Source organism: Anolis carolinensis, chromosome 2, assembly GCF_035594765.1.
Source record: "Anolis carolinensis isolate JA03-04 chromosome 2, rAnoCar3.1.pri, whole genome shotgun sequence".
In the NCBI taxonomy this organism is placed as follows: Eukaryota; Metazoa; Chordata; class Lepidosauria; order Squamata; family Dactyloidae; genus Anolis; species Anolis carolinensis.
This window is the reverse complement of record NC_085842.1, coordinates 8098981-8111630: the sequence shown is the minus strand read 5'-3', so window position 1 is coordinate 8111630 and position 12650 is coordinate 8098981. Positions and strand designations below refer to the sequence as shown.

The following is a 12650-nucleotide window of genomic DNA, read 5'->3' as shown; positions in this document are numbered from 1 at the left end:
GGAAGGAAAGAGAAAGAGGAAGGAAGGAGAGAGAGAGAGAGAGAGAAGGAAGGAGAGAGAGGGAGATGGGAGTGAAGGAAGGAGAGAGAGAGAGAGAGAGAGAGGGAAGGAAGGATAGAGTGAAAGAAGGGAAGGAAGGAAAGAGAGAAAGGAGAGGGAAAGAAGGAAGGAAGGAGAGAGAAAGGGAAAGGAGGAAGAAAGAGAAAGGAGGGAAGGAAAGAAGGAAAGAGAGAGGGAAGGAAGGAGAGAGAGCGGAGGGAAAGAAGGAAGAAAAGAAATAAAGAGAAAGGAGGGAAGGAAGTTAGGAAAGAGAATAAGGAGGAAAAGAATGAAGGAAGGAAAGAGAGGGAGAGATAGGATGGAAGGAAGGAATGGAAAGGAAGAGGGAAGAAAAAAAGCAGGGCAGAAAGGAGAAAGGGAGGAGGTGTAAGAGGGAAAGGGGGAAAGAAAAGAAAGAGAGAACAAAGGGAAATGAATGGTGAGAGACTGGAGGGAGGGAAGGAGAAGAAAGAAAAAGGAGGGAAGGAAGGAATTAAGAGGAAAGGTCCGAGGAGGGGAACAAAGAGGGAAAGTGTATCAGGAAAAGCAGAGAGAGAGGGAGAGGGTGTAAGAGAGGAAAGGAAGAGAAAAAGAAGAGGAAGGAAGAAACAGTGACGAGAATGAGGAAGGGAAGGAAAGGGGAAGAAAGAAAAAGGAGGGAAGGAAGGAAAAGGAAAGGTATGAGAAGGGAAGAAAGAGAAATAAGGAAAAGAAGGAAGGAAGGAAGGAAGGAAGGAAGGAAGGAAGGAAGGAAGGAAGGAAGGAAGGAAGGAAGGAGCCCCAAAGAAATATCGTGAAAAGGGGGGGGGGGCTTCTTCTCAGAGCTGGAGAAGGGAGGAAGCAGGGAGAGAGAACCCATGGGGCACCCAATGCTGCCAGGGATATACATAAGCGAGTTATATTGATTTGTGCCCCACTTTCCCCTCTTTAACGAGACTCAAAGAGGCTCGTAACACTGGAAGCAGCGCAAATTACTGTACAAGCCCTACAACATGGAAGCATTAGAATGGAATAAATCAGCGAATTGCTAAAAACAATGAGTTAAAACAATAACTGGTCTGGTTTGCTGTGAGTGTTCTGGGCTGTGTGGCCATGTTCAAGAAGCATTCTCTCCTGACGCTTCGCCCGCATCTATGGCAGGCACCCTCAGGGGTTGTGAGGTCTGCTGGAAACCAGGCAAGAGGGGAATAATGTCCAGGGTGGGAGAAAGAACTCTTGTCTGAGATATAAACCTCACTAGTATAGTTTCCAACAGAACTCACAACCTCTGAGGACGCCTGCCATAGATGTGGGTGAAAAGTCAGGAGAGAATGCTTCTGGGACATGGCCAGGCAGCCTGGAAAACTCACAGAAACCCAGCGATTCCTGCCATGAAAGCCTTTAACAACACAAAGAACTCTCCTTCGAAGCCAAGATGGTGAAACCGAGGATATACTAGATCTCCACTATAGGTTTAATGCAGTTTCGCCCTTGATCAAACACCTTGATGGCGTTTCGGAAGAGCCTGAAAACCTGGCTTTTCACCCAGGCCTTTGGTTAAGACCACTCATCCCCATCATAATTACAATTATACTCCTCGACCTTTTGTATTGGTCGCACTTCTCCTGATTACTTTAACTCAGGGCTCCTCCCAACCCAATGTGGCCTTAAATGAATCTGTTGCACTTTATCTATTTCTGAATTTGCAACTCATCATGTGCACTTTGCTTATCCACTATTGCAACCTCATTGTTTTTAATTCAATGTTTTAATACTGTGTTTCTGTTTTTTTGTTATTGTGTATATATTATTATTGGTTTTTATTATTGTATTTTGATGTTTTGTAGTTTGTTATTGTTTTGTATCTAATTTTGCTGTAAGCCGCCCCGAGTCCCTTTCGGGGGAGATGGAGGAGGGATATAAATAAATGTACAGTACATATATACAATATAATTTACAATAATATATAAAGTTATAATATATTGTATATGCATATAATATTAATATTATTTTGTAATACAATATAATACTAATACAGTAGAGTCTCACTTATCCAAGCTAAACGGGCCAGCAGAAGCTTGGATAAGCGAATATCTTGGATAATAAGGAGGGATTAAGGAAAAGCCTATTAAATATCAAATTAGGTTATGATTTTACAAATTAAGCACCAAAACATCATGTTATACAACAAATTTGACAGAAAAAGCAGTTCAATACGCAGTAATGTTATGTTGTAATTACTGTATTTATGAATTTAGCACCAAAATAGCACGATATATTGAAAACATTGACTACAAAAATGGCTTGGATAATCCAGAAACTTGGATAAGTGAGGCTTGGATGAGTGAGACTCTACTGTATTAATAATAATAATAATAATAATAATAATAATAATAATAATAATAATAATAACTTTATTTTTATACTCCGCCTCTATCGCCCCAACGGGGACTCAGGGCGGCTTACATGGGGCCAAGCCCGAATAAAAATAATAGCAATATAAAACACAACGATAGACAAAAGACATGCACAATTATAAAAATTTAAACATTAGCCAATAAAAACAAATGACAAGAACAAATAAAAACACGGATTAAAACGGAGAGGTTGTAAAAGTAGACTGGGTAAGGTGCACCATATACATATTGTGAACACGAGATGACTAATAAAGTGCTGCAAATTCTTGGAAGTGCAAATTGGGTTGGGAATAGACCCTGTGTCTTTATCAAGTTGACAAAGGTAAAAAGTGCAAACCGGTACAAGAATGGTCACAGATACAGATTGCTATGGGGATGAGCAGTCTTTATCCAAAGGCCTGAGTGAAGAGCCAGGTTTTCAAGCTCTTTCTGAATGCTACCAGGGTGGGGCTTATTATTATTATTATTATTATTATTATTGACACAACGACGTTGTATGACACAGCAAACAAGATAGATATGCTGGGTTTCGTTTCACAAAATCACAAGTCGAACACTTCCCAAGTGTCTAGGACTGTGTGATGTATTTTAGGATGATGCGTGCAGATCCCACTAAGGTGGCCTTTTGCAGTTGGAAGATCGTGATTTTGTCAATGTCTATTGTTTCCAAATGCCGGCTGAGATCTTTCGGCACGGCACCCAGTGTGCCCATCACCACCGGGACCACCTGCACTGGTTTCTGCCAGAGTCTTTGCAGTTCAATCTTGAGGTCCTGAGAGCGGCTGAGTTTTTCCTGATGTTTTTCATCTATGCGACTGTCACCTGGGATGGCAACATCAATGATCCAAACCTTGTTCTTTTCCACAACTGTGATGTCTGGTGTGTTGTGTTCCAGAACTTTGTCAGTCTGGATTCGGAAGTCCCACAGTATCTTTGCGTGCTCATTTTCCAATACTTTTGCAGGTTTGTGATCCCACCAGTTCTTTGCTGCTGGGAGGTGGTACTTGAGGCATAAGTTCCAATGAATCATTTGGGCCACATAGTTGTGCCTCTGTTTGTAGTCTGTCTGTGCAATTTTCTTACAGCAGCTGAGGATATGATCCATGGTTTCGTCGGTTTCCTTGCACAGTCTGCATTTTGGGTCATCAGCTGATTTTTCGCTCTTGGCCTGAATGGCCTTTGTCCTGATGTCTTGCTCCTGGGCTGCAAGGATCAGGCCTTCTGTCTCCTTCTTCAGGGTCCCATTTGTGAGCCAGAGCCAGGTCTTCTCCTTATCAGCTTTTCCTTCAATTTGTCAAGGAATTTTCCATGCAATGTTTTGTTGTGCCATCTGTCAGCTCTAGTTTGTAGTGCGGTTTTCTTGTACTGGTTTTTTGTCTGCTGTGCTTTGAGGAGTTCCTGATTTTTGACTTCAATCAAAGCAGGTTCTTCACTTTGTTTTACATATTCTGCCAGGGCATGTTCTTCTTCTTTGACTGCTTGTTTTACTTGCAAGAGTCCTCTGCCCCCTGATCTTCTAGGCAGATACAGCCGGTCATCATCACGGTCAACATCATCATCATCATCATTATTATTATTATTATTATTATTATCTGCCCTGACTCAGTGCTATGGAATCCCAGGGATCCACACATTGGCAGAGGAGCCTAAAGAACCGGAAAGACTACGCCTCCCATGATTCCACAGCCCTGAGCCACCGCAATTAAAGTGGCGTTGAGTGGCTTTAATTACAAAGCGTAGAGACACGGTGACGCTGTCAGGCTCTGGCCACACCGTGAGGAGACAGGGAAACCCCCTGGAAAGCACAAGGATCCTTGGTCACGCATGGAAGGACACAATGCGCCAACACAAGCCGACCCCGAGTTCCAAACATCCGCCTTACAAATGAGTCTTACAACAGGACTTCCCCTTGGAAGGAAGAGGAGTTGTGGCCACTGGGAAGATGCCAGGGTCCTGTGACCGGGAGGCCCCTCCTTCCTTTTCATTTTTAAATATTTTTTATTGAAACTTTTTTGTGAGTTACATTGGTGGCCCTATGGGAAGGTTGGGGAGGGGTTGTCCAAGGGAAAGATACTGAGGGGGGGGGATGTGGGTTGGGGGGGCAGGGGGGAGGAGATGTAATAGTTCTATAGCAAATGGTGAGGGGGGGGGAAAGGGAAGGGGGTTAGGGAAGGGTAATTTCTAATGGGAGGGGGGGGGAATGGATGACTTCCGATCTTCTTTCTTCCAGTTTTCTGCTTGTCCTTTAAACATAGTTGTCTTTGAGGTAATCTTCTAGGTCTGTCCAGTCCGTTTCTTTCATTTTGTTATCCATATTATTTTTAAGTAGAAAGGTTAATCTGTCCATATCCCTTATCTCAATGATTTTATCTATCCACAGTTCTTTTGTAGGTGGTGTTTCTGATTTCCAATGCTTAGCTATTATAATCCTCGCCGCAGTAATGAAATAAGTGAAGAGTTTATCTTTGTTTGCATCTAAATTTTCTTTTGGATCTGAGAGGCCTAATAAAATGATTTCTGGTTTCAACTCGAATTTTGATTTTAATATTTTACTACATTCTGTTTGTACTACTTTCCAATAGCTAGTTAGCTTTTTACATTTCCACCACATATGGAAGTAGGACCCTACTTGTTCCTTACACCTCCAACAGTGGTTGTTTACATTTTTCCACATTGATCCTATTTTTTTGGTGCCAAGTACAGTAGAGTCTCACTTATCCAACATAAACGGGCCAGCAGAACGTTGGATAAGCGAATATGTTGGATAATAAGGAGAGATTAATGAAAAGCCTATTACACATCAAATTAGGTTATGATTTTACAAATTAAGCACCAAAACATCATGTTTAACAACAAATTTGACAGAAAAGGTAGTTCAATACACAGTAATGCTATGTAGTAATTACTGTATTTATGAATTTAGCACCAAAATATCATGATGTATTGAAAACATTGACTACAAAAATGTGTTGGATAAACCAGAACGTTGGATAAGCGAGTGTTGGATAAGTGAGACTCTACTGTACTACCTGTGAATTACTTTTAACCAATTTTCTTTAAGTTCTATCGCATATGTGTACTTCATTTTTTTTGTCCAAATTGCTTCCCATTCTTCTACTTTTATTGGTCTGCCTATGTTTTGTGCCCATTTTATCATCGAATTAGTAATCTCCACTTCAGCCGTTGCCCATTCTAACAGTTTTTTATATATGACTGATACAATTTTGTTCTTTCTTTGGATCAGAATATCCCAAAAACTGTTTTCTGTTGTGAAGCCGTTTCGTGAGTCTATCTTGAAGGCTTCTTTAATTTGTATATATTGATACCATGAGACGTTGTTATTAATTTCTTGTATTTCAATCAAATCCTTAATTTGAGGTGATTTTTGAATTATACTCTCTTTTTTCAAAATTTCTTCATAAGTTGGCCATTCTGTCCACCCTAGAAGCCTCCTCTGATTGGCTTCTAGTGGGGATAGCCATAATGGTGTTTTTGTGTATAAGTAATTTTTATATTTTTTCCAAACTTTAATTAGAGATGACCTAATAAAATGATTACAGAAGTTTTTTTCCACATTAACTTTATTGTACCATAGGTAACCATGCCAACCTCTGCGTAGATCATGGCCTTCCAATGTTAAAATTTTAACTTTTTGAAGATTTGTCCAATCTTTTATCCAATCTAAAGCCCCTCCTTCCGAGCCTCGCCAAGAGTCAACATCCAGAAAAGAAAGCGAGGAAGCACCCACAATTGTGCCCATACAGCAGCGTTACTCAACCTGGGTTGCCAAAGACCACCGGAAAACACATACTAATTCACTGTGCTCTCTGGATGTAAGTGAACTACATCTCCCCTAAATCACTGTCAATTCCTCCCAAATCCCGCCAGTGTTTCCTGTTGGTCATAGGGGTTCTGTGTGGGAAGTTTGGCCCAATTCTATCGTTGGTGGGGTTCAAGGGATCTTTGATTGTAGACAAACTATAAATCCCAGCAACTACAACTCCCAAATGTCAAAGTGTATTTTCCCCAGAGTCCACCAGTGCTCACATTTGGGTATATTGAGTATTCGTGCCAAGTCTGGTCCAGATCCACCATTTGAGTCCACAGTGCTCTCTGGATGTAGGTGAACTACAACTCCCACACTCAAGGTCAATGCCAACCAAATCCTTCCAGAATTTTCTATTGGTAATGGGAGTTCTGTGTGACAAGATTGGTTCAATTCAGTAGTTGGTGGAGTTCAGAATGCTCTTTTATTGTAGGTGAACTATAAATCCCAGCAATTACAACTCCCAAATGACAAAATCAACCCCCCTCCCAACCCCACTAGTATTGAAATTAAGTGCATCAGGTATTTGTGTCAAATTTGGTCCAGGGAATGAAAATACATCCTGCCTATCCAATATTTACATTATGATTTATAACAGTAGCAAAATGACAGTTATCAAGTAGCAACGAAAAGAATGTTATAGTTGTGGGTCACCACAACAAGAGGATTAGGGGGTTTGCAAGAACTAAAATATGGTCTGTGGCTTTACCTTTAATTACTACACCATTGTAACAAGAGTGAGTGATCTCGCAAAACCCTCTTCTAGTGCCGAGGCAACAGGATGACTACCCACGAAAGGCAGGTGCAACAACAAGCCTCCTGACTGCTGCTTCTCCTCCCTCCCTCCCTCCTCCTGAGTGGAGCCATTCCATGTGTCGCCTGGAAATGGGATGCCTTGGTGTCTTTGTTTTGCGGCCTGTTCCTGGGGTTATTTGGGGGGCTGATTTGGGAAATGGCATTGGATAGACCACATCAGCTCTAGATTATTAAATATGCTTTTCTGTGGGCGAGCCGATAGTGACTACTGGATGGCATATGATCTGGATCAGAAACTAGAGCTGATGTGGTCTATCCAATGCAGTTTTCTGACTCAGCACCCCAAATAACCAAACTGAATTTAAAGTTGACCAAAAACTGATTCGTAACCCTTTTGGGACTCATGTTGGAGAGTGGCCCCTGGTCAAAAAAATGTTGGGAGCCACTGCTCTAATGGGACCCTTCACCCAACCCCAAGCCAAACAAAGACAATTCGATACTCAGCATTACAAAATACAACCCAGGCATTGCGGGGCACCTACGCTAGTCCAAGCCGTCCCCGAGTTACGAACATCCGACTTACAAGCGACTCCTAGTTAATAGCGGGGCTGAGACAACAGGAAGTGAGAGGAATCTTCCCCTCGGAGAGAAAGGAAAGCCACTCCTGGAATCATAGAATCATCGACCTGGAAAAGACCACCTGGGCCATCCAGTCCAACCTCCTGCCATGCAGGAAAACCATCCCCAACAGATAGCCATCCAGCCTGTTTCACAACTTCCACTGAACTCTGAGGCAGAGAGTTCCACTGGTGAAACCTCTTCTTAAGGGCAGGAAGTTCTTCCTAATGTTCAGGTGGAATCTCCTTTCCTGTAATTTGGAGACATGGCTCCGAGCCCTGGAAGAGACATGATCATGGGGGAAAGGGTGGCTCCAATGGGGCTGTAACTCCAACCCTGGTTTCTACAACAAGCCGCATTTTCCAAAATCTGCTTGTTGGGAAAGGAAGTGAGGTGAAATCCTCTTAACAGGGGCAGAGATAGCAAAGCAAAAACCCCACAAGGGTGTTCACCCTTCCCTATGTATTCAAAGTTTGTGTGTGTGCGCACAGTGTTCCCTCACTACGTTGTGGTTCACTTTTAACGGATTCGCTGTTTTGTGGTTTTTCAATAAACTCTAAAAGACTATTATAAATAATAAAAATTACAATTTACAGCCTAAGGAAGGGAGGGAGGAGAAGCCAAAGGGAGAGAAAAGGAGCCCAAGCGGCAACAAGAGAAGGAGGTGATTTATCAACACACGATTGGTTGATCAAGACTTAAAATAGTGTTTAACTACTAAAATAATGTATAAATATTAAAATAAACATTGTGCCCCTACTTTGCGGATTTTCACTTATTGTGGGTGGTCCTGGGACCTAACCCCTGCAATAAGTGAGGGAACACTGTACACACACACACATTCATGTTTGGCTGGAGTTACACTTAAAATAGCGTCTAATCAAGTTCAACCTAAGAAGAGACTTACAGAAACGCTCTTGTTTGTGACTTGGGGACGGCCTGTATATATGCACAGATACCCATAAATAACCCTTTCCTATTCTTTTCTATGGCACACAGCAAACAGAGGAACGCATCACCAACTGAACATACAAAAGGGGTTTGGGGAGAATTCACCATGATTTATAGTTCTATGGATTGGGATGTATAGTTCACCTGCAATCTAAGAACTGCACTCTGAACTCCACCAATGGCGGACCTGGAACTCACTTGGCACACAGAACCCCCACAACTAAGAAAAAAATACTAAGAAAAAAACCTTCCTTGCTTATGTTTTTCCAAACCTCACAACCTCTGAGGATGCCTCCCATAGATGTGGGCAAAACATGGCCAGACAGCCCGGAAAACATACAACAACCCAATACTGGAGGTCTTTGGAGGAATTTAAAGGTATTGTGGTCCATCTACACCCAGAGTGCATCATGAACCAAAACAAGGGCAGATCTGACCTAACTTGGCACACAGACCCAACTTTTTTTTTTCGTGTCAGGAGCAACCTGAGTTACTTCTGGTGTGAGAGAATTCTCTGTCTGCAAGGACGTTGCCCAGGGGATGCCTGGATGTTTTGATGTTTTACCATCCTTGTGGGAGGCTTCTCTCATGTACTATACAAAATCCCAGAATACTTGTAAAGTACCTACACAAACACAAGATAGTCTATGTACAAAGAAAATATGTCCAAATAACATATAATATTATTAAAGTTCCCCGTACAAAGCTCAATTTGGCAGTACCAGACAAAATGAAAAGGAGCAACAGCTCTAACACAAACGTTATCCAAGTCTGATATTGGTTCCAATGTATATAGGCTTCAGGGATACATAGTCAATGAAAATATCTTCCACTCACTTATCCAACACTCGCTTATCCAACGTTCTGGATTATCCAACGCATTTTTGTAGTCAATGTTTCCAATACATCATGATATTTTGGTGCTAAATTCGTAAATACAGTAATTACTACGTAGCATGACTGCGTTTTGAACTACTTTTTCTGTCAAATTTGTTGGTAAACATGTTTTGGTGTTTAATTTGTAAAATCATAACCTAATTTGATGTTTAATAGGCTTTTCCTTAATGCCTCCTTATTATCCAACATATTCGCTTATCTAACATTCTGCCGGCCCGTTTATGTTGGATAAGTGAGACTCTACTGTATATCTAAAACAAAACATAGAGTAACAAGTATATCCCCGGGTGGGATTCGAACCCGGCAGCCTTCAGGTCAGCAACCCAACCTTCAAGTCACGAGGCTTTAACCCACTACGCCGCCGGGGGCTCAGACCCAACATGACCTACTGCGAATACTTTCAGGGTTTGGGGGCAATTTCCCTGTGGATCTGGGAGTTGTAGTTCACCCTTATCCAGAGAGCATTGAACCTACTAAACCTAGTAAACGACGGATCGGGACCAAAGCTGTGATCAGGCTCGGGCTGTGGCACAGGCTGGAGAGCAAGCCAGCTGCAACCAGCTGCAATGAATCACTCTGACCAGGAGGTCATGAGTTCGAGGCCTGCTCGGAGCCTATGTTTGTCTTGTCTTTGTTCTATGTTAAAAGGCATTGAATGTTTGCCTTATATGTGTAATGTGATCCGCCCTGAGTCCCCTTCGGGGTGAGAAAGAAGGGCGGAGTATAAATACTTTAAGTGAATAAAATAAATAAATACTACCTAGCATCCCAAAACAAGCAAGGCCTTCTTCTAATAACCCGGTTTGTATATACAGTAGAGTCTCACTTATCCAACACTCGCTTATCCAACGTTCTGGATTATCCAACGCATTTTTGTAGTCAATGTTTTCAATATATATTTTGGTGCTAAACTCATACAGTAATGACTACATAGCATTACTGCGTATTGAACTACTTTTTCTGCCAAATTTGTTGTCTAACATGATGTTTTGGTGCTTCATTTGTAAAATCATAACCTAATTTGATGTTTAATAGGCTTTTCCTTCATCCCTCCTTATTATCCAAGATATTGGCAGTCTTCAGAAAGAACTTGAAGACCTGGCCGTTCCAATGTGCCTTCCCAGATTAATAGGAAATCTCCAATACCAAGTCCCATAAGCACTTTATTAGAACTAAGATCGTATATCGCACTCTGCACTTGCCCTATAAGCCTTATTTATATCACCTGTCACATCAGCACTTTTAATCTTGTACCCATTACTCTGGCCCGGCCCAGTTTTATTGTGTTTTAGCGTATTGTTTATTGCTTGTTGTTTATACTGTTTTAATTGTTTTTAATTTGCCTTTTGATTTGTCTGCCCATTTAATTTAATTAGAGAGTGTTCTGCCATGATTATTGAAACCTTGCTGAGTACTTCTGCCACGAAGCTACAGAAGCCCTCTATTTCGGCCTAGAACTGTTTTATCTCCTTGTTTTTAACATGTGATGTATGTATTGATTGTATGACTGCTTTTCATGTTTGATTTTTACAATGTGTAATTTGTCACTGTTTTTATTATTGCTGTGAGCCGCCCCGAGTCCCCTCGGGGAGATGGGGCGGGATATAAGAATAAATTTATTATTATTATTATTATTATTATTATTTTGTTTTGTACTGTTATATTGTGTGTTGAGGCCTTGGCCTTTGTAAGCCGCATCGAGTCCTTCGGGAGATGCTAGCGGGGTACAAATAATGTTGAATAATAATAATAATATGTTGTCGAAGGCTTTCATGGCCGGGATCACAGGGTCGTTGTATGTCTTTCGGGCGGTGTGGCCATGTTCCAGAAGCATTCTCTCCTGACGTTTCGCCCACATCTATGGCAGGCATCCTCACAACCTCTGAGGATGCCTGCCATAGATGTGGGCGAAACGTCAGGAGAGAATGCCTCCATCCCGTCCTCCTCCATCCCATCCCGTCCTCCTCCTCAGAGGTTGTGAGGATGCCTGCCATAGATGTGGGCGAAACGTCAGGAGAGAATGCCTCCATCCCGCCCTCCTCCATCCCATCCCGTCCTCCTCCTCAGAGGTTGTGAGGCTGCCTGCCATAGATGTGGGCGAAACGTCAGGAGAGAATGCCTCCATCCCGCCCTCCTCCATCCCATCCCGTCCTCCTCCTCAGAGGTTGTGAGGATGCCTGCCATAGATGTGGGCGAAACGTCAGGAGAGAATGCCTCCATCCCGCCCTCCTCCATCCCATCCCGTCCTCCTCCTCAGAGGTTGTGAGGCTGCCTGCCATAGATGTGGGCGAAACGTCAGGAGAGAATGCTTCTGGAACATGGCCACACAGCCCGAAAGACATACAACAACCCAATAATAATAATAATTCGCTTATCCAACATTCTGCCGGCCCGTTTATGTCGGATAAGTGAGACTCTGCTGTATGTATACAGAGATGAGTGACAGTGGATTGAGATCCACGTTGTGTGTGTGTGTGTGTGTGTGTGTGGAGACTGACCTCGGCGAAGAGGCGCTCGTTCTCGGCCCGGAGGCCGGTGTGGGCGGCGGAGGGGGCCCGGCCGTTGGCGTGTGGGGCAGGCCGCTCCTCGGGCTTCTTCTCGGGGGCATCGGGGCCCTTCTTGGAGGCCTCCCCTGCCCCTGGCTGCCTTCTTTCTCTTTCTTCTTCCTCCTCCTCGTCGTCGTCCAGGATGAGGCAGCTGCTGTCAGAGGAGGAGGACGGGATGGAGGCGATGGTGACGGCCGAGTCGTTGGCCTGGGCCATGGCTGGAAGGGAAGGGAGGGAAAGAAGGAGAGTGGGGTTAGCCTTGTGTGGGCCTAGGCCAACTTGGGCCTTCCCTTGAGTGGTTTTGGACTCCAACTCCCAGCATTCCTCACCGCCTCAGGCCCCTTCCTTTTCCCCCTCAGCCGCTTAAGCGGCTGAGGGGGAAAAGGAAGGGGCCTGAGGCGGTGAGGAATGCTGGGAGTTGGAGTCCAAAACCCCCTGAAAGGCTTCTCGTTCCCGTCCTTACCGTCGCCTCAGCCTCCTTCCCCGCTCTCGCGCCCAGACGCAGCATTCAGTTCCTCTTATCTCCCTCCGAGCGCACTGCGCAGGACCGGAAGTCCCCGCCTCGCCCGCCTCGCCCGCCTCGCGCGCTCCGCCATCTTTGCCGTACGCGTGTCTCCCTAG

At 43.6% G+C, this 12650-nt stretch overlaps 1 protein-coding gene across 1 annotated transcript in view; it reads right to left on the bottom strand.

Annotated features, from left to right (window-relative positions):
- The window catches only part of daxx (death domain associated protein), a 29375-nt gene extending 16725 nt beyond the window's left edge, over positions 1–12650 (bottom strand). The window contains exons 1-2 of the mRNA XM_062969454.1: positions 12493–12650; positions 11982–12247 (exon numbers count right to left, since the gene is read on the bottom strand). Coding sequence (XP_062825524.1) covers positions 11982–12245 — 264 coding nt within the window. The 5' untranslated portion in view covers positions 12246–12247; positions 12493–12650. The remainder of the gene's footprint in view (positions 1–11981; positions 12248–12492) is intronic.